This window comes from Ursus americanus, chromosome 36 (assembly GCF_024610735.1).
Source record: "Ursus americanus isolate L20-20 chromosome 36, mUrsAme1.1.p, whole genome shotgun sequence".
Classification (NCBI taxonomy): Eukaryota; Metazoa; Chordata; class Mammalia; order Carnivora; family Ursidae; genus Ursus; species Ursus americanus.
Genome location: NC_142162.1, coordinates 18669829 through 18690975, shown reverse-complemented (window position 1 = coordinate 18690975; position 21147 = coordinate 18669829). Strand labels below are relative to the sequence as shown.

General features: G+C 42.4%; 1 protein-coding gene across 2 annotated transcripts in view; it reads right to left on the bottom strand.

Moving 5' to 3' along the window:
• Positions 1–21147, bottom strand: part of FMN1 (formin 1) — a 403510-nt gene that overhangs the window by 288217 nt on the left and 94146 nt on the right. Inside the window, exon 1 of one of the 2 annotated variants that reach the window (XM_045815793.2) lies at positions 1382–3468. The exons of the other annotated variant lie outside the window; for it this stretch is intronic. Within the exon in view, the coding sequence (XP_045671749.1) occupies positions 1382–2758 (1377 nt within the window). The 5' untranslated portion in view covers positions 2759–3468. Of the gene's footprint in view, positions 1–1381; positions 3469–21147 lie in introns of those variants that run through there. 2 annotated transcript variants of the gene reach the window in all.

Here is a 21147-nt window from a genome sequence, read left to right as displayed (position 1 = left end):
GATACAACCATTAATAGAGGATGTTTATCATATAACTATTTTGTTTTTTAAGTCACAAACTTTGAGCTGAAGATACAGATATAAATGTGTTATAATCCGGTACATCTATGGGAATGATTATACATGTATCCCCAAACAACTCCAGGGTATTTTATAATATAAAGACTAGTTCTGTATTTTCCACGAACACCAGCTATATGTAGGTCCAGATACATTTCTCTAAGCACTCGACGTTGCCGAGTTCAATCCGCTTTTCTTTCCTTTAAATAAATGACGTGGCCCTCATATTCAAGCCATTTTTATAAGGGTTGATTTTGACAACTAGGAGAATGCCATATTGTGTTTAATTTTCAACTATATCCTAAGAATGTTTCCAAAAGATTTTTAAATTTTTAGCGCCTTAACTGATCGACTATATAAGAGGGAATGGTAATTACATGCTGAGGAGATACTGAAATTCTATTGTTCATATGATACATTTAAGATCTACTGGACAGGTGTTTGCTAGTTTTTATAAATTACCTGAATTAATTTTCTTAATAGTAACACTAATTTACCAATTAGGATGGTTACCGTGTGCTAACCTCACTTACTCTTCACAACTACAGCGTAAGGTAAGGGTTATTTTCTTCACCTTGCGGATGAGGGGATGGAGGCTCTGAGGTGATCAAGGTCACCCAGCCCGTAAATGGCAGAGTTAGAATTAAAACCAGATCTCGTTCTAAACCCAGTGATCAGGATACCTTGTAACAAACGTGGAACATTTTAATCATATTACGAACACTCATTTCGTCAAATGGCGGACTTTCAAAGTTAAAATAGAGTTTTTGTAGAGGTATAATTAAGAGGGGAGGAAATGGGGGCTCTATCTCCCTATCGCATCGCTTCCTCGTGCTGCTTTATTTTTTTATAAGAACATCTCCTATCAGAGCGCCTGGGTGGCTCAGTCTGCCTTCGGCTCAGGGCGTGATCCCAGGGTCCTGGGATGGAGCCCGGCACTGGGCTCCCTGCTCCGCGGGTAGCCTGCTTCGTCCTCTGCCTGCCGTTCCCCCTGCATATGCTCTCTCTCTCAAGTACATAAAATCTTAAAAAAGAAAAGAACATCTACTATTAATGTTTAAACTCGGAGTGACAATTCCCTCTTTCTGCCCACACATCGTTATGCATATCCCTCTTACGACACTCCAGGACAATATAAGGAAGAAAGATATCGCTAGTTTAACTCCATACTCCTTGTGAGGACGATTTGATCATACCCGTCTTTCCCCTAGAAGAGACTCACTAACAATAGGTAACTGGGATTCACTTTGACAGGAAGCCTGAAAAAGAAATACAGCAGCAATGCATCTTACAACAAAACCCAAACCCCAATTTTACATACGCTTTTGGAATCAGAGGGGCCATCCCCTGGCCTTGACCTGGATCTTTCAAACACAGCTCTCAGGGACTCCTTCTCATGCTTCATCTTGCGCTTGAGAGCCTCCAGCTCAGAGGTGTCAGCTGTGGTCCCTTTTTTGGGGGGGCGAACAAATATGGCTTTAAAGGCCTCGAGGGCTGTCTCTGGAGGCTTTGGCTTGACCTCTCCCCCCTGGGCCTGGGTTCCACTGGGGCCACTCTGGCTCTCCTGGGCAGCGCTGCAGCCCATCTCCTCCTTCCGGGGCTGCTCGGGGTCTTCTGCCTTCGCTTCCGCCTTGGGCATGTCAAGGATGAAGAGCTGAGAGAGCTGCTCCAGGAGAGTGGGAGTGGCCTTCGGGTCAGTTGTCTTCTCCCCAGTCTTCACTGTCTGAGGCCCTGCCTGTGCTAAGGACTTCTGAACAGGCTGTGTCAGTTTGAGCAAAGCCAGGTCGCCATCCTTGGGTTTAATTTCAGTGATGGTCTTCCCTCCCTCACCTGTAGTCCCCTTCTTCAGCACACGAAGCCCGCTAAAAAAGGCTGGAAGCTGGAATGACTTCTCTCCCGGGACTTCTTTTTTAGACGAGGCATCCTCGGGGACACCGACACCCAAGTTCTGGTCTGTTACCGCTTGAACGACTGGGGAACTTTCTTCTCCAGCTTGTCCTTGGGTGGGGCTGTTCTCTGTCGTAAGGCCACCATTGCCAGGTTGCGGTTTGCTACCTATCTCAGATGGAGTCCTGTGAGGACCTTCAGCACAGAGCTCTGCATCGCCCCTTTCCCCAGTGGTGCTATTTTCCCTACAATCACGTGGCTTTTCTTTGGGATCCTGAGACGGCTCAGATGAAACACCGGGGGACTGTGGGCGGCTGGTGTTGCTTCCCTCTTCCAGCTGCTGGCCACCATCATCAGAGTCGGAGTCACTGGTGGTGTTCACAAGAGTCCCACGAACCAAAATGACATCGTCTCTGTTCACACTCTGAGTACTGAGTGGAAACTGCTCTTGACCAGGGAGAGAAATGCCTGCGTCTGCTATTCCCTGACTTCCTTCTGACTCCGTCTCCACCCCTGCAGGCTTGCCATCATTTCCCAGGTCAGGTGGAACCTGAGCCGCTGCCTCCCGCTGCTCCGAGCCCTTGCTGGGATCATCCAGCTGAGGTATTGGGTCCACAACCAGACTGTGGAATGCCTTCAGCACCGCGTCTTCCTCGTCAGGCTTCACAGCGTCCGGCTTACTTGTAAACCCAAACAAAGTTTTCATAGAGAACTTGCTCAGGATCGACGGAGCCACTTCAAGTCTGGCTTCAGGTTTTTCTGGTTCCGAGACATCATCATTGCCCTTCAGAGAGTCTCCAGCGTCCTCCATGTCTTGGCAATGCCCTCGGTGCAAGTTCTGACTTTTGTCACTTTCCCCTGCTCGCTCCCTTTAACCACACCATCGGCTCTGAACTTACGGGGCAGAGAGCAACAGGACCCGGCAGCCTGACTCAGCCGCAGAGCCAGCACCCTTGGTCTCTTTCAAGTCACTTGCTGGGCCCTCCTTCCGGGGTGTGTGCGAGGGTGGTATGCTCGGGGCCAGCTGGGAGAAGTCCGCGGAGCTTTCTGCCCGCACGCAGCCGAGGCTGCACACCGTACTACACGCGAGCTGGGGAGGCTGCTCCTCCGGGACTTCCGTATTTATTCCCGTGGACAAAAGGGTTTCTGTCGTAGGGAAAGTCAGCCTGCCCCCAGTCATCCCGGCCCAGGACTTCAGTGTGAGCTCCGCCCCAGTGCCTCCCGGGAGCTTTCAACTTCCTCATTGGTGAGCAAGGGAGGCTCCCGAACGTGCTGAGCGGGCAAGCAGATCCTGACAGCCCTTGACCCACCCCCAGCAGCCCAAGAAATTCAAAAGTGAATCAGCAGAAATGGACCGAAACGCTTCTGAAGAGCTCCCTTTCGCCATCTAAATTTTGGTCGGAAGCCTGTGCGCCATCCAGGCCAAAAAACCTAGCAGCACACACAGCAACAGCCACTCACAAAGCCCAGAGTAAAGAAATGCAAGAGATAGATGATCTCAAAATGCCCAGAACTCTCAAAAGCAGTCATTTAGTGCTCTTGAAGTTTTTTTTTTTTTCTTAATGCTTTCTTCCGCTTCCCTGCAGGTTTCATCTGGAATGCAGATTTTAGCAGTCAGGGCCAGAGGGGGGAAAAAAAACCCCAACAGGACTGGTTTCAGGTTACTGCTGTTTTAGCTCTGCCCCAGTGTCTCACTGTTCTACAAACAGGTACTTAGGCAAGCACGCCCACCACGCCCAATGTCCACCAGCCTTACGCCGGCAGAGTAAACAGCCCGGGCCTGGCAGGAATGATTACCCTCCACACGCTATGTGCCAACCTCAGGCTTCTGCTCAGCAGCTCTAACTTCCTGGTTTCCTTAGGAATCCTGGTGGCTGAAGGGCACCCCTCTCTGCTTCAGCGATCCAACCAAGTGAAACCTGGCATGGTACAAGATAACACACAACCCGCCTTGTGAGGCAAAGCGATTCAGCAAAGGTCCCCGAGGAGCCACATTCCCTTAAAGGGCAAAACATCTGAAAGGTCTCTGTCAGTCAGGTTTCTATCACAGACCCCATTTGCCTAAAACAAGAACAGGACGGACGAAATCACCACCAAACATCATCAGCTCAAGGTAGTTTCCAACACTCTGATTATATGCTGGGAACCTAGCAACCGAGGACGTGGAAAAATTGTGGCTCTGTTTCCCAGGTGCATGGCTAGCTGCCTCTGGGGACAGCTTCCTGTCGTACCTGAAGGTCTCAGTGTTTCTGAAATTCGGTCCAGTCAGCAGGCATTTAGCAAGCACCTGGGATGGACAAGTTCCTGTGCTGGATCAGGACAACAGTCAAACTGGCTTTAAAGTAATCACCAGCTCTTTGAGCAAAGCCGCAAGAAGATTGAGCCCAAGCGTTAAACACAAACGGCAGTTTATTCTGCAAAGTAGAGGCTGTAGCCACAAGTAAAACAAGTCTTGCTTGGTCTGCATCAGGGAACGGCTGTGACTATCACACTGAGGACTCGAATCATGTTCCCCAAAAAGTATTAAGAATGGGAAATCCTGATTGCAACACATTTCTAGCAATGCATTCAAAAGGAGCCCTCACACACACAGAGTACATATTATACCATCCCACCAACCCCTACGGGAAAGTTAAGACGTCACTTCCTGGTCCCTGATTTGACCTTGTGTCTCAATGGAGACTTTCCCACTTGCTCCTGATGCTCGTAGGTTTGGGATTACTAATTAGGGCACGCTTAATCAGAAGGCCACCGTGACACACAGAAAACTTTATCGGCACCATTTAAATCTTAGAACAGCTTCCTGTCCAGAGGAAATGCCCGTCGATAAAAATCAGACTTCTGCTTCTTCAAGACTGAGGAAAAAAGGAATCACCACACCAGATCATATGATCTGTCTTTTTAAGAAGTACACAGAGCATCCATCCAACACAGGAGTGTGGGGAAGAGACGTGACACCTATTTGGTGTCGTCCTTTTTAACTGGGAGGTTCCATTTTCTCAGACCTAACTAATTATTGATTTCCAGAACAAGTTTCTGAGCCACCTTGTGTACTAGTCCCAGACAAGACACAGAATCCTCTAGACTCAAACACAGTAAGAGGCTCTCCCCATGCAATTCTCCTGCATTTATGAAGCATAATTCTATTACAAAGATGTATTCACCCAACCATCATTTTTAAGCACTGACTATGTACGAGGCTCTGGGGATATACAGATGAAGAGAACTCCAACCCTCCATGTTCGGAAACATGAAGTTCAGTGGGGGAAATCAGCCAAGAAAGAGGTGACACTTTGTTCTTACATTGTACATACTTCACACTCTAAACTCAGTCTGAATCACAATAGTTGGACCCAGAAAAATTCTGAATGAAAGCAAGCGGGGACCATCCAAACAGGAAGACGAAGAAGAAAGAGCAGCATGGTAGGTAATGCAAACACATCTTTGAATATAGACTCTCTCACACTGTGAGAAATGTCACTATTGCTGGTCACTTAAGGAACTGAAAAATGTGTGCCCAAATGTTCAAATAAGAAGCCCACAAAATTTTAAAATCATTTTAATCTATTTTTCATCACGATAAGTGCACTCTTCAATCCCCCTCCACTGTTTCCCCCATCGTCCCGCCCACCTCCCCTCTGGTTACCAACAGTTTATGCTCTAGAGTTAAAAGGCTGTTTCTTGGTTTATGTTTCTCAGTCTGTCTGTTTCTCTCTTTCCTTTGCTCATTTCCTTTGCTCATTCTTAAATTCCATGTGAGTGAAATCATAAGGTATTTGTCTTTCTCTAATAGACTTATTTTGGTTAGCATAATACTACTTTATCCATGTTGTGGCAAATGGCAAGATTTCATGCTTTCCTATGGCTAAAAAATATTCTGTTATATGTACATATAACAGAACATTTCTATCTATCTATCTATCTATCTATCTATATATATACCACATATATATGGTATATAGACCACAAATATATTTTTATATATATAAATATCTATACCACGTATATATGGTTAAGTATACATATAATTACTACATATAATAGATGTATTATTATATGTAATAATTATATGTAATATATATAATTAATGGATAAAGAAGTGATAAATATATTTATATTTATAAATATAAATTTATAAATATAAATTTATATTTATAAATATAAATTTATAAATATAAATTTATATTTATAAATATATATACCACTTCTTTATCCATTAATCTATCAATAGACACTAGGGTTGCTTTTATATCTTGGCATTGTAAATAATCCTGCAATAAACATAGGGGTGCGTGTATCCCTTTGAGTTAGTGTTTTTTTATTCAGGGGGAAAATACCCAGTAGGGCAATTCCTGGGTTGTAGGGTAGTTCTATTTTTAACTTTTTGGGGAACCTCCATACTGTTTCTACAATGGCTATACCAATTTGCCACCAACAGTTCAAGAGGGTTTTTTTCCTCCACATCCTTGCCAACACTTCTTGTTTCTTGTGTTGTTGATTTTAGCCATTCTGAGAGGCGTGAGGTGATATCTCATCGTAGTTTTGATTTGCATTTCTCTGATGAGTGATAGTTGAACATCTGCTTGTGTGTCTTTTGGCCAATCTGTATGTCCTCTTTGGAGAAATGTCTGTTCATATGTTCTGCCTATTTTTAATTGGATTATTTGTTTTTGGGGTGTTAAGTTGTATCAGCTCTTTACATATTTTGATATCAACCCTTTATTGAATAGGTCATTTGCAAATATCTCCTCCCATTCAGTAGGTTGTCTTTTAGTTTTGTTGATTGTTTGTTTCACTGTGCAGAAACTTTTTATTTTGACATAGTCCCAATAGTTTATTTTTGCTTTTATTTCCCTTGCCTCAGGAGACATATATAGAAATATATTGTTACAGCCAGCATCGGAGACATTACGGCCTGTGCTCTCTTCTAGGATTTTTAAGAACCCTACAAATTTGACCTTAGTTGATTGGTCTTGAAAAATGAATCTATTTAATGCTTTAACATTTTCAGGCAGAAAAAATAATCACTTCTCTTGGACTTCATTTATCTCAGTGTCTTACTCTGTGATGCCTACTTATTAAATACCTACTACACAAAGCCAGTATCAGCCAAGACTTTCTCCTTTACAACCTCCCCTGAAGCTCTTTTGTTCTGTACGGGTCAAGGGCAGGCCACCCGAAGATGGGCCACTATGGCATGAAGGTTATTTGGTGTTGAAGGCAATCGAGACCTTGCAGGCTCAAGAGAAACTTTTGCCCCTCCCTTAACTACACAAAAGAATCTAAATTGGGGGTCTTCCCCAGAATAATGGTTATTACCAGAGATAAATTTTATCTGAGTGACGCATCTGTACGGCAGGACAAACATCTAGTACCAAACATCTGCTCTTGTTGTCCTGTGAATTGCATTCCTTCCCTTCAAAGTCCCAGACCCCTACCCCTTCTCCTTAGTTTAGGATAACATATATGCCTCATTTTGCCTATCTTTGGAATTTCCATGTCTTTGTGGATTCCCTGTATGTATGAAATTAAATTTGATTTTCTCCTGTTAATCTGTCTCCTGTCCATCTGATTCTTAGTCCAGCTAGGATGGGACAGGACATTCATGCTCCTTGACAGTTCTAACCTCAAGACCCTTAAGCCTTATAATAGCTATACCTACGCAAGAGGCCAGATAAAGTGATCCACCTTAGACAACTAAGTTAAAACAGGTAGCATTTGACCCATGTGATGTTCTTTGTAACTATTTGTTAAAAACAATCGGTACCCAGGGGCACCTGGGTGGCTCAGTCAGTTAAGCGTCTGCCTTCAGCTCAGGTCATGATCTCAGGGCCCTGGGATTGAGCCCGGCATCAGGCTTCCTGCTCAGCAGGGAGCCTGCTTCTCCCTCACCTTCTGCCCCTCTCCCTCATTCGTGCTCACTCTCTCAAATAAATAAAATCTTAAAAAAAAAAAAATTGGTACCCAGCTACTTGAAAACTGGACACATATTTGTGTGGAGAATTTACTAGCAGTGAATTCTCCATGTTTCTCCGATCTCACCATCCTCCTAGACTGAGGCAAAAGGCAACTGTACTTCATGATAAGAAAATCAGTCCAACAAACTGCTACTTGGTGAAATAAGCCTACAAGAGTGTTGCAGTAAAAAAGGCCCATCGCCTGAGAGCCATCAGTAGAACCTAGCTTCTTGGCTCTCATAAGATTAGAAGAATCAACATTAACAAGTATTGTTTAACTCAATTGCAGAAATTGGACATTGCCTAAAAGAAAAACCTCCTAAAGTCCTCCCAACCTCTACTCTTTGCAACCCTCCCCCACATCATTCAGTTTAGATAATTCCTCCCCCACATTCTCATAAAACCCCAGAAAGGCAAGGGAAAAGTAAAGCAAGTGAGATTAATTTCACGGTGTTAGGCTACAAGATTCTCCTCCTGTTTCTCTTACCCAAATTACTTCAAGTTCTAGAAGGGCCTGTTTTTAATGACTAATTGCTTCCAGCTTCTAAAGTGGTTCAACTAGCTTCATGTGATGATTGCTTGAGAAAAGCAGAAAGGAGCTAAAATTACTAAGGGTAAGTAAGGGTGTAGAAACTATTTCTGCGGAAGACAAGTTTAGACCAGTGGACTCGGGAGAGTAAGTAAACTATGGATAAAGATGTGAGCGGGATAATGGGCAGAAATGGGTTTTGGGGTTTAGGAAGGATGTGTTAACTTAGTACCTGAAGTCTGATACGAATGGTGAGACCTGAGGAAATTAGGACATCACAAGCACTCCGAAAAGACACTTGTTTCAGGAACGACATCCTATGAAAGGAGTTTAGGGTTATGAAAGAATGTGGGTAGAATCAAACTGCTGGGAAGCTGAACGGGACTTCAGAAATACTAGAAATCAACTACTTCAGCATTTTTGTTTAAAGACGAAGCCAGGGGCGCCTGGGTGGCACAGCGGTTAAGCGTCTGCCTTCGGCTCAGGGCGTGATCCCGGCGTTGTGGGATCGAGGCCACATCAGGCTCCTCTGCTATAAGCCTGCTTCTTCCTCTCCCACTTCCCCTGCTTGTGTTCCCTCTCTCGCTGGCTGTCTCTCTCTCTGTCTAATAAATAAATTAAAAAAAAAATCTTTAATAAAAAATAAATAAATAAAGACGAAGCCAGGTGAAGTCACGCGAAGCTCAAGAACTGGTAGCAGTTCACACGGCTCTCGAGCAGCAACGAGATGGGACACGAGGTCTCCTAACTCCTGTCCACCTCCCGACTCCCTGCTGCCCCTGGCCTGTGAGCTTACCTTCTTCCTGAACAGCATCCTCCTTAGGTTTGCTTTCCACATCCTCGAAATGGAGTCATGACACCAAATAACAGACAAAGCCAGAGACCTCCGTAAGCTTCCCTTTCTGTTTCAGTTTTGTAGTGCCTTCCGTGCCTTCCCGGTGCGGCTTCCCTCTGCACTAACACAACACTTAGGACAGCCCCTTGAGGTCAGCCTGAGAGGAGCCAGCAACTGTTTCTACTAATTGCCTTTTAAACACCCAACAGGCTGCACCTACCCTATGGCAAGGGCAGGTCTCAGTGATGAAGGTTTTTTTCCACTGAGCAGTCTTACTGTAAAATGTTTCCAAGACTGGCTCCCCTGAGCAGTCTCAAATCTTCAGGGGAAATGGGTTGAATGTTGGTAACAAACGAGAAGACTCTGAAAGTTAAAAAGAGAGCCTGGGACATGCTTGTGAGGATGGAAGCAAATAAGAGAGCAGTGTGTCTGTGGTCTTTCAATGATCAGGAACCAGGGCAGGTGTGCGCTGTAAAGATCCTGGCCTTGGGTCTTGGGCTCACAACCTACTCTGCTCCTTCAAGAAGGTGGACCTTGGGCAAGCAAGCTATGCCTCAGCCGCCTCACCAGGATACTGGGAACGAGAAAAGGACCGACTTCCTGGGTGCTTAGGAGCACTAAGTGAACTAATATATTTGGCACTCTGATCAATGCCTGGCACGGAGTACGTACTCTATAGGTAAGATATATTTTCTTAGCAAAGCAGCAACCTTCTTAGAGCCATCAACCAGCGTCTAAGATTTTTTTTTTAACCTTGTCAATACGGAACAAGTATTTATTGATGAGCTGATGGCCCAGCTGAGAGGAAGCGGCCCCTCCCAATTCCTTCCGCATAGGCACGTGGGCAGTGGAGCTAGTTGGTTTGAACGGGATCGTGTGTTACAGAAAGGCCTACTGAGTACCACACCTAACCATGCCACAGCTGCGCCAAGAGTGAAGAGAGCATCCAAGGAAACTCTTGCAAGGGATCCCTTTGGGTGTTTCAGGGCCAAGACTCTCTGGATTGTTTTGTCCATCTGTATCACCTAAAGGGAGTGAATTACTTTAAAATTCTCCCAGATGGCCACTGTGGGAGACAAAGTTCATCATGTTCTTTATTACTTTTCCTATGCTCCAAGACGATTTTTAAAAATAGATTTTATTTATTTATTTATTAGAGAGAGAGAGAACAACGTGTGAACAACGTGTGAGTTGGGGGAGGGGCAGAGGGAGAGAATTCCAAGCAGACTCCCCGCTGAGTATGGAGCCCAACCTGGGACTCAATCTCACAACCCTGAGATCATGACCTGAGCTGAAATCAAGTCCAATGCTTAACGCACTGAGCCACTCAGGGGACCCTCCAAGATGATTTTTAAACCAACTCAATCATTTCAGGAAAAAAAAAAAAAAACCAGGGCGCCTGGGTGGCTCAGTCATTGAGCGTCTGCCTTCGGCTCAGGGCGTGATCCCAGAGTCCTGGGATCGAGCCCCGCTTCGGGCTCCCTGCTCTGCTGGGAGCCTGCTTCTTCCTCTCCCACTCCCACCGTTTGTGTTCCCTCTCTCACTGGCTGTCTCTCTCTGTCAAATAAATAAATAAATAAATAAATAAATAAATAAATAAATAAAATCTTTTAAAAAAAGAAAAAATAATCCACGAATTTGGATTTTCTCAAGAAAATCTTTTTCTGAAGAGTCTGTTGACACATACTGCTGCTGAAACTCAAGAGTGTGATCCCTTAGGACTGTGACTTCTCCCACTGTGGGGAAGGGATGCTTCCAGACAGGGGCTGGCCTGGAAAGTGCCCAGGTCAGCAACAGCAGAGCACTGACCATTTTCTTGCTTTGTTTTTAGGCCAACTCATTAGTCATCAAAGGTGTTAGTTCATTTAAAATTTCCTTACTCTTACAAATACAAAAATCAAGCCTGAAAATACTTAGTACACTACTGGTTATGGTCTTACTATCAAATATTTCAAAGATTAATTCCACCAAACAGTACCCAAGGTTCTTTGGAAATGAAGTCAATGTCCATGACAAAATAAAATAATGTAAGGGGGAGAAGGAAAGGCTGAGACTCACTTGTGAAGCTGGAGGGGAGTGGGGGAGAAAGGGAGCATTCTCTAAGGTACAGAATTTCCTGGGACATGTTTCTGAAGGTTTTTGAGCTTTTCTAAAACAAATAGTATTTATGTTCCACTCCAGAAAGTATGGAGTCCATAAAGAAAGCATTTCATTGTGGTTAAAGTTTTAGATGAAGAACTGGAATCTAATAAATCATATATACCTACTGGTGCCTATACTCTCCTTCTTCCCAAAGAATAAAACTAGACAGCCATTGGCTATGCTATAACTGCGTATCTTTTTCTTTTCCTTCCTTAATTTCTTTTACGTCAAAGTTATCTTTTTTTTTTAATTTTATTTTATTTACTCATCTGACAGCGAGAGAGCACAAGGAGGGGGAGCAGCAGAGGGAGAGGGAGAAGCAGGCTCGATCCCATGACCCTGGGATCATGACCTGAGATGAAGGCAGATGCTTCACCGATTGAGCCACCCAGGCGCCCAAGGTCAAAGTTATCTTGAGAATATTAGTTCAAACACCAAAGATCTAGGTATTATTTTAAAATATTTTTTATACTTAAAGGAGGCAATTGAAAAATTATGGAGGGTATGGACTTACCTGAAACGAAATGAAGGTAGATGAAAAGAGCATGCATGAGGGAAGAAGGGGGAGACAACTAGCTTTTCGTAGGGTGTCACTGTTGTCCCAAGTCGGCACCACACTAGTTTCTTTATTCGAGTTTTCTTGTGCCTTCCCTAAACCCCTCATAACTCTGTGAAAAGGCATCCTTAACCCCATTTTGTAGATGAATGCTGCCCAGCATCAGTTTCCGCAGTGATGGAAACGATCTCTATCTCTGTTTCCAATACAGTAGATACTAGCTATGGAAGGCCTCTGTGCACTTAAAATGTGGCTCGTGTGACTGCGAAACTAGTTTTGTTTTTTTTAATTTGAGAGAGAGAGAGACAGAACATGAGCAGGAGGAGGAGTAGAGGGAGAAGCAGACTCCTCGCTAAGCAAGGAGCCTGATGTGGGGCTCGATCCCAAGACCCTGGGGTCATGACCTGAGCTGAAGGCAGATGCTTAACTGACTGAGCCACCCAGGCACCCCAGTGAGCTAAATTTTAAATTTTACTTAACTTAAATAATAGCCACATAGGGGGGCATCTGCCTGGCTCAGTCAGTACAGCATGACACTCTCAACCTTGGGGTTGTGTGTTGGAGCCCTACGTTGAGTGTAGAAATTACTTAAAAATAAAACCTTTAAAAATAAATAAAATAAAATCTTAAAAAAAAAAAAAAGCCACACACAGCTAGTGACTGTACTGGGCACGGCTATAGATGTTAATACTGAGGTTCAAAGAAATTAGGTCAATTCTAAGATTATACTACCAAGGAGTGGCAAAGCTAGGGTTTGACTTAAGTCAATCTGATTCTAAATGTTCATTCTCTTCATTACCATAAAGTCAAACAAAGACAGTATTTTGTAACAGCTCTCCTTCACATTGAAAAGTCAGAATGGAGGCAAAATACATCACCTCATTGTGGGAACCAATGGCTACTGGAGCTAGAAGGAATTTGCTGAAGACGGACAGGAAACAAAGATTATGATCCCTGATTTGATCGGTAATGATTCCTTTAATACTCACCATTTAGTCATGTAAAGAGAAAAATATGGAAATAAATGTAAATGCATTAAAATTACAAAGGAGAAAGGTAGGCATTGTCACAGCTGTGACCCCATTCTTGAGCATAGTTGGAGGGCAAAGAGAGGAAGGGGCAAGAGCTATGGCTTTGAAATGGGACATATTTGGATTCAATATAAAATATTACCTATTGGTCACATACTAGCTGTGTCACTTAGGTAAGTTCCTTAACTTCTATGAACTAGTACCTACATTTATAAAATGGGAACAATAACATTTAACTCATAGGACTGTTCCAAGAATTAAATGTGCTAATTTTCCTGATTCAGTCTTCCTTGAGCAAGAAAGACAATAAATAGGGGTTGTCATTGTGGAGTGCGGTTAGTTGCAGGGATCAGTGAGTGAGAGAATCGCATTTCCATCGTTTTGAAATATATTCACTATTGCCTCCACTTTGTACATCATTTTTTTTTTTTAAGATAAGTTTTTTTTTTTAAGATTTTTTTTTTTTTTTTTTTTATGTGACAGAGAGACAGCCAGCGAGAGAGGGAACACAGCAGGGGAGTGGGAGAGGAAGAAGCAGGCTCATAGTGGAGGAGCCCGATGTGGGACTCGATCCCAGAACGCCGGGATCACGCCCTGAGCCGAAGGCAGACGCTTAACGACTGCGCCACCCAGGCGTCCCTGTACATCATTTTAATTTGGGATTTAAACAAAAGTATACATAGCACTACTGTCGCTTTCAACACTTCAAAAAGTATCATGAAATATTCTGAAGAAATGTTTTTAACAGTTCCTGGAATCAAGGTCATTAACTTTCTGTAGGTAGAGAGGGAAGTTTATGACACAGGTTATCACAGGACATTTATACAGTAGCTGCAACTCTTAAAGCAATTTAGAAATAATGATAATAATAAATCAAGATATTTTAATTAAATTCTATAAAAATCTAAAGGCAAGAGAAAAATAACTAGGCCATTCCAACTGGAACCTCATGTTAACACTCCCTCAACATTCTCTAGCCAAAGGCTACTACTGCCTTTAAAATTCTAAGTGGGTCCTGTGGGATTGTCATTTCAACCACAAATGTCCATGTGTATCCTGGAGAGATAAGGAAAATGCTTTTCTGAAATACACACACAGAACATAGATGATACGTGTAGAATCCAGAGACCAAGGTTTAAAGAGACCGTGTGACGCTCGCAGCACTCAGTCCAATGAGTACATACAGAGCTGTGGTTTTTAAGACAGAAAAGGTAGGCTGAGAAAGTGAAACTCGTTCAAAGGGGGCAAAAAAGTAATTCTCTGAATTTTAGGGAAACCAAATAAAATACTTCGGCAGCAATATACCAATGCATTTAAATATAATCCCTAGGTAAATTTCTCACTATTTTTATAAAACTCAGTTCTAGTCTATGTTCTCCCAGGATTTAAAAGCATAATATAGGGGCTCTTGGTTGGCTTAGTTGGTTAAGCATCTGCCTTTGGCTCAGGTCATGATCCCAGAGTCCTGGATGGACCCCAAAGTCTGTCTCCCTGCTCAGCGGGGAGGCTGCTTCTCCCTCTGCCCCTCCCCTCACACTCATGCTCTCTCTCTCTCAAATAAATAAAATCTTTTTAAAAAAACATAATACAAAGTTTTCTCTATATACTCTCAAGAGTCCAAATTTTACATGCACAGCTATTATAGTGCATGTCGGAACAAACAAAAAGGAAATAAAGACAGTAAGTGTTATCAAGATCAAAGAAAAGTGAATGTCACAGTTCCATTAACCATTCACGTGGTTCAATGGGTAAGCCAAGTTCTTGTCGTTTTATAAAGAAATATGAGACATTACTAGGTTTGTCATTATCTTGCAGGACATGCAGAGGACAGGAGAAAGTCAAGGGAAGTATGGAAAATGGCATAAGAACTGAACTTGAGGGGCGCCTGGGTGGCACAGCGGTTAAGCGTCTGCCTTCGGCTCAGGGCGTGATCCCGGCGTTATGGGATAGAGCCCCACATCGGGCTCCTCTGCTATGAGCCTGCTTCTTCCTCTCCCACTCCCCCTGCTTGTGTTCCCTCTCTCGCCGGCTGTCTCTATCTCTGTCAAATAAATAAATAAAATCTTTAAAAAAAAAAAAAGAACTGAACTTGACGACTGGCATTAACGAGGATTTCTATTTAAATATAACCTTCCACACCAATTTCAAAATTAGAACTAATTTGAGAGATAAGCTGGATAAATTTCATGTGGCTTAGGAGTAAAATCAGATAACTCTCTTTTCAGCTGCTTTATCATGATTTAAAGTGATGCAACATTTGTAAGAAATAATGAAGGCGATTTTCCAATTCAATCCATAATTCACCACTTTCACCTCTTCTCTTTACCTGGATCACTTCTTGATCATTTACCCTACATCACTGTAGGATAGACACATGTTCTCTGTCTTGCTCTTTCTCTGTCTTTCTCACTCTTTCTCTCTTTCATACATACATACACTCACACATACATGTACTCACATATACAAATAAACATGCTTGTTCAGGAAACAAACTACCCTGATATTTCTGAATTCACTTCACTTGCGAATACAGGCCCACTGTCTGATGCTACTGATTTGGGTTAAGTCTATCTGTGGCCTTTAGCTTTAAGTGGTAGGCTCTCATTGGCTTTCAAGAAAACAAAACAAGGATGTGGCCTTTTCCCGGGACTGCAAAGGCACCGTGCATTCTTTGTTGTTGAATCTAAATTATGCTCTGGAGTCTGCCATTTAGGAGGGAGGTGGAAAGCATGACATCAGCTCAGGTTCTCATCAGTACTTCCCCTTTAACTCTAGAGACCAAGGTCTTAAAGGCCAAGGCGCCTTGTCTTCCAGTTAGCAGCTGCAGAATCTTCACTAGATTGAGTTCTGTGGGGTGATTTTGACTGCAGTTCTAGCTTCTTTTTTTTTTTAATAATAATTTTTATTATGTTATGTTAGTCACCATACAGTACATCCCAAGTTTTTGATGTAAAGTTCCATGATTCATTACTTGCATATAACACCCAGTGCACCATGAAATATGTGCCGTACTTACTACCCATCACCGGCCTATCCCATTCCCCCACACCCCTCCCCTCTGAAGCCCTCAGTTTGTTTCCCAGAGTCCATAGTCTTTCATGGTTCATTCCCCCTTCTGTTTACCCCCCTGCATTCTTCCCTTTCTTCTCCTACCCATCTTCCTATTTCTTATGTTCCATAAATGAAACCATATGATAATTGTCTTTCTCTGCTTGACTTATTTCATTTAGCAATATCTCCTCCAGGTCCGTCTATGTTGCTGCAAATGTTATGAAAGCGTTCCTTTTGATGGCTGAGTAATATTCCATTGTATATATGGATCACATGTTCTTAATCCAGTCGTCTGTTGAAGGGCATCTTGGCTCCTTCCACAATTTTGCGGTTCTAGCTTCTAATGCTGAGCCTGGTTCTCATTCCTTCTCACTGATTATGGGAGCTAACATATCTATTAAACGACTTTTTTTCTTAAGTTAAAAACAAAACAACAAACAAACAAAGAAGCAGCCAAAGTAGTGGAGAAGTAGAGGAGCTTAACATTGAAGTACTTAGGTCTAGGGTCAGACAGACCTAGGTTCCAATCCTTGCCCCTGACTTGGCTGAACCTCTCTCCTTATTGTACAATATTATTATTATACTCCAAAGGATTGGTGCCTGGCATTTCAGAGGTGATCGATACATGGAAGTTTTTGTTATGGTTTAGATACTTAAGGTGGGGTATGGCCTTGGTAATTATATCCTTCCATTCTTAAGATGCCATTACTTGGGAGCTGATACTGTGTCCTCCCCAGTCAATGAAGCCAATTCAGTAGGGAGAATGCCGGGCCGCACAGGTGAGAAGGTGATTGAGATGATCCTTGGGGACCGAAATCACTAAGAAGAGTTCAGTTTGTATTTTTTTTTTCTTTAAAGATTTTATTTATTTATTTATTTGACAGAGAGAGAGAGAGAGAGAGCACCCGCACTCATGCGAGCAGGGGTAGGGGCAGAGGGAAAGGGAGAAGCAGGCTCCCCACCGAGCAGAGGGCCTGATCCAGGGCTCGCGATCCCAGGACTCCGGGATCATGACCTGAGCGGAAGGCAGAGGCTTAACCGACTGAGCCACCCAGCTGTCCCCAGTTTGTTTTTTTCAAAGCGAGTGTGCAAATTCTACTTTCAGAATCCATGCAACCTGTATACAACCCTGATGACTGTTTACCTTTTTTGTTTTTCATATCTCTTTTTCAATCTCAGGCCACACTTCTTTTAGTGTCGTTTCTACCCCAACCTTGTTCTGTGTTTACAGACATTTTATAAACTATCCCCCATGGTGGACATTCCTCTCAAATGGAATCTTCAAAAGACTGCACTTGTTGTAAGAAGTTGGGCCCCACTTGCTCTGTAGTCTGTCCTTCGTCAGCTGCCTTTGACACATCTCATTCAACGTGTGCCAGAAACTAAGGAACGTAGCTAATGATAGTTCCCGCTTTGGTGGAATCCGGCTACTGCCCTTTGAAGCTGACTTTGTAACGTTCATATTCTAAATGGGCCCCAAAATTGATACCTAGATTTGCTAGATTTCATAAATAAAATACAGGACAACCAGCTACATTTGAACTTCAGACAAACAACAAATATTTTTTTTTTCACTCTACGTATGGCCTATGCAATATTTAGCAACCTCCTGACCCAGAAGTCGAACTGACTGCGCATTGAGTTTCGTCTTTCAGGAGTTTTGTAGATCAGCCAGAATGGCCCACAGAATTTGTTTGAGGAGGACGAGAAGATAATCACTCCAACAGAACCTCTCTGCACAGCAGTCTGGCTGACATTCAGCTAAGACAGCAGCACTGGTTGCTTAAACACTGAAATACATATTGGTTAGAAAATAGATGGTACCCTGGGCCTGCCTAGTCTCTATCCTACACCAGCCTTACCTCCTGCCATTCCCCAGTGGAACCTCCATAGCTTCTCACAATTCAGTAACTAAAGATGAATATGGGATGAGACAATATGGATGGACCTGGAGGGCATTATGCCAAATGAGATAAGACAGAGAGACAAATACCTAATCTTCTCACTTATATGTGGAATCTAAAAAATAAAACAAACTGAACTCACAGAAACAGAGGACAGACTGGCAGTTGCCAATAAATAAATAAAATCTAGGCAGGGAATGAGGAGAAGGGGAGATGGGTGGAGGTGGTCAAAAGGTACAGACTTCCAATTATGAGACTGATAAATTCTGGGGATGTAATGTACAGCGTGGTGACTAGAGTTAACAATACTGTATTGCATATTTGAAAGTTGCAAAGGGAGTCGATCATAAGGCTTTGTCACAAGAAAAAACGTGTGACTATGTGAGGCGATAGATGTTAACTTGTTACAGTAATCATTTCAGAATATATGCATACATCAAATAATTACATTGTACACCTGATACTTGTACAATATACAACTTATACGTCAAGGTACCTCAAAAAAACTGGGAGGGGAGGGAAGGATAGCACTGGAGAGACAGAAAGTTGTATGAGCCTTCAAATATAGTTAGGGGACAAATTTTGGTCTTGCGGTCAGTTATGACATGGTTCCTCACATCAGGACAAAGATTTCACACTGAGAATATGAAGATCTATTTGTTTTCTTTAAATAATTCCCATTCCCCATATATTAACTTGGCTTGGGCTGACTGACACTCCTGTAACAGAATCAGGAAATTTAATATTATAGCACTTTGTTTCATCTGTTCCTATTCCTCTCCATTCTGTCAAAACACACTTGATAAAGACACTGAAGGTAAGCAAGTGCCCACAGCCCCATAGCTGGTCAGTGGTGGAGCTGAGGGTGAAAGTGAAGGGGATCTCCATCTCTTGGTCTAGAGCAGAGGTTGGCAAACTGCAAATCTGGCCCATGGCCTGTTTTTGAATGACACATAAACTAAGAATGATCTTTACATTTTTACATGGTGGGGGCAAAAAAAATCAAATGATGAATGTTTCTTGATATGTGAAAAATTAGATGAAATTCAAATTCAAATTTCAGCATCTATAAACTTTTACTGGAGCCCAAGCTCACTCATTCATGTATGTATTCTTCATGGCAATTTTCTTTCTTTCTTTCCTTTTTTTCTTTCTCTTTCTTTCTTTCTTTCTTTCTTTCTTTCTTTCTTTCTTGTTTTGTTTTAGATTTTCTTTATTTATTGGAGAGAGAGACAGAGATAGTGAGAGAGTGCAGGAGCAGGGAGGAGAGGGAAAAACAGGCTCCCCACTGAGCAGGAAGCCTGAACTGGGGCTCTATCCCTGGACCCCCGGATCATGACCTGGGCCAAGGTAGACTCCCAACCAACTGAGCCACTCAGGCACCCCTCTATGGCTATTTTTATCACCAGAGTTGAGTAGTTACAACATAGACTAATGGGCCCCAAGGTCTAAAATATTTCCTCTCTAGTTCTAGTAAAAAAACAAAAACAAAAACTAAACTAAACTTAATTAATGCACAGCTAAATAAGAGAACTTAACAGCAGCCCCAGCCTGAACGCCAGTGGCCATTCTGATTTCTTGGTGTCAAACTCCCACCAATTCTTAAATGTTTTAGCTATCACGCCTGCATACTAATGAGAAGCAGCATATCTATAGAAAAAAGCTGAGGAAAGTATCTTCCTGATATCGACGCTGCAAATCAGGTCCAGAACTGAAAACAGAGCAGTCCTGCCTAACACTTAAAACTGATCAAAATATCACACAGCCGCACGTGCCTCCCTGACCTTACTATTCAAAGCCCTCCCCCGCCCAGAGGAAAGACCTCCTTGGGAGCTGGTGTGGTGATCAAAACTTTTACTCAATGAGTAGGACCCTTTCAAATGGACATCTTACTTATAATATCAATATTTAAAACACAGGAGTTACATTGTGCTGTCTGAAGAGGGCAAAGGACTTAGAGATGAGGAGCCTTAAGGCCCAAAGTGTAAAATCCACTGATACAGAAAATAATCTAAAGGAACTATACCATGTTGCCTGGGTGGCTTAGTCGGTTAAGCGTCTGCCTTCGGCTCAGGTCACAATCCTGGGATTGAGCCCCGATCAGGATCGAGGTGTCAGGCTCCCTGCTCAGTGGGGGGGGCCTGCTTATTCCTCTCCCTCAGCCTCTCTCCCTGCTTGTTCTCTCTCTCTCTCTCTCACTCTCTCAAATAAATAAATATAATCTTTAAAAAAATAAAAAACTATCCCAATTAAAAAAAATAATTAATGGAAAACTAAAACATAAATATATATTTTATTATATATTCATGTAATTATTTTTATATAAATATAATTCATATACCATATATAATATATAAACCATTAAAGGCTGGTTCAGAAAATAGATCTTTTTTATGCAGTAATATGTATCAAAAGCCTAAATATATTTATAGACAATAATCACAAGTTTATCTTAAAAAAATAGTCCTAAATATTGGGGGTGGGGGGAAGGGTACAGGAAAAATTATATGTTTGGTAGTTCTATTTATTTCCAAATTGTGGAGTATTCCAAAATTGAAAACAACGCCAACATCAAATAATAGAGAAATGATTTAAAAAATTTTTGAGATACAATGTAGTAGAAGAGTATACATTCACCTAAGACACATCTAGAGGGCTGTCTGGGTGGCTCAGTCAGTTAAACGTCCGCCTTCAGCTGGGGTAATGATCCTGGGGTCCTGGGATGAAGCCCCAGTTCAGACTCCCTGCTCAGCGGGGAGTCTGCTTCTCCCTCTGCCTCTCCCCTTGCTTGTGCTCCTTCTCTCGCTCACTATCTCTCTCTCAAATAAATAAACAAATCTTTAAAAAAAAAAAAACACACATCTAGAAAGAATATGTAACAATACGGATAAGTAATGTAAAATTAGTTGGTAAAGAGAAAAGGGGGGAAACATAAAATCTATGTTTATATGTAAAAACAATCCCTCATTTAAAATAAATCATACATAGTAAAAAATACAAAGAAAATTTATCAAATGTTAACTGTTGTTGTCCTTGGTTGCTTAAAGTTATTTCTTTTCTTTCAATTTTACTAGATAATTCAAATTTTACAAAAGGATTGTTTTGATTTTTATAATTGAAATAAGTAAAAATAAGAGATAATTTCATTCACAGGGGAGAAGGAAAACCAGAAATATATAGTTTAGCCACAGTGTT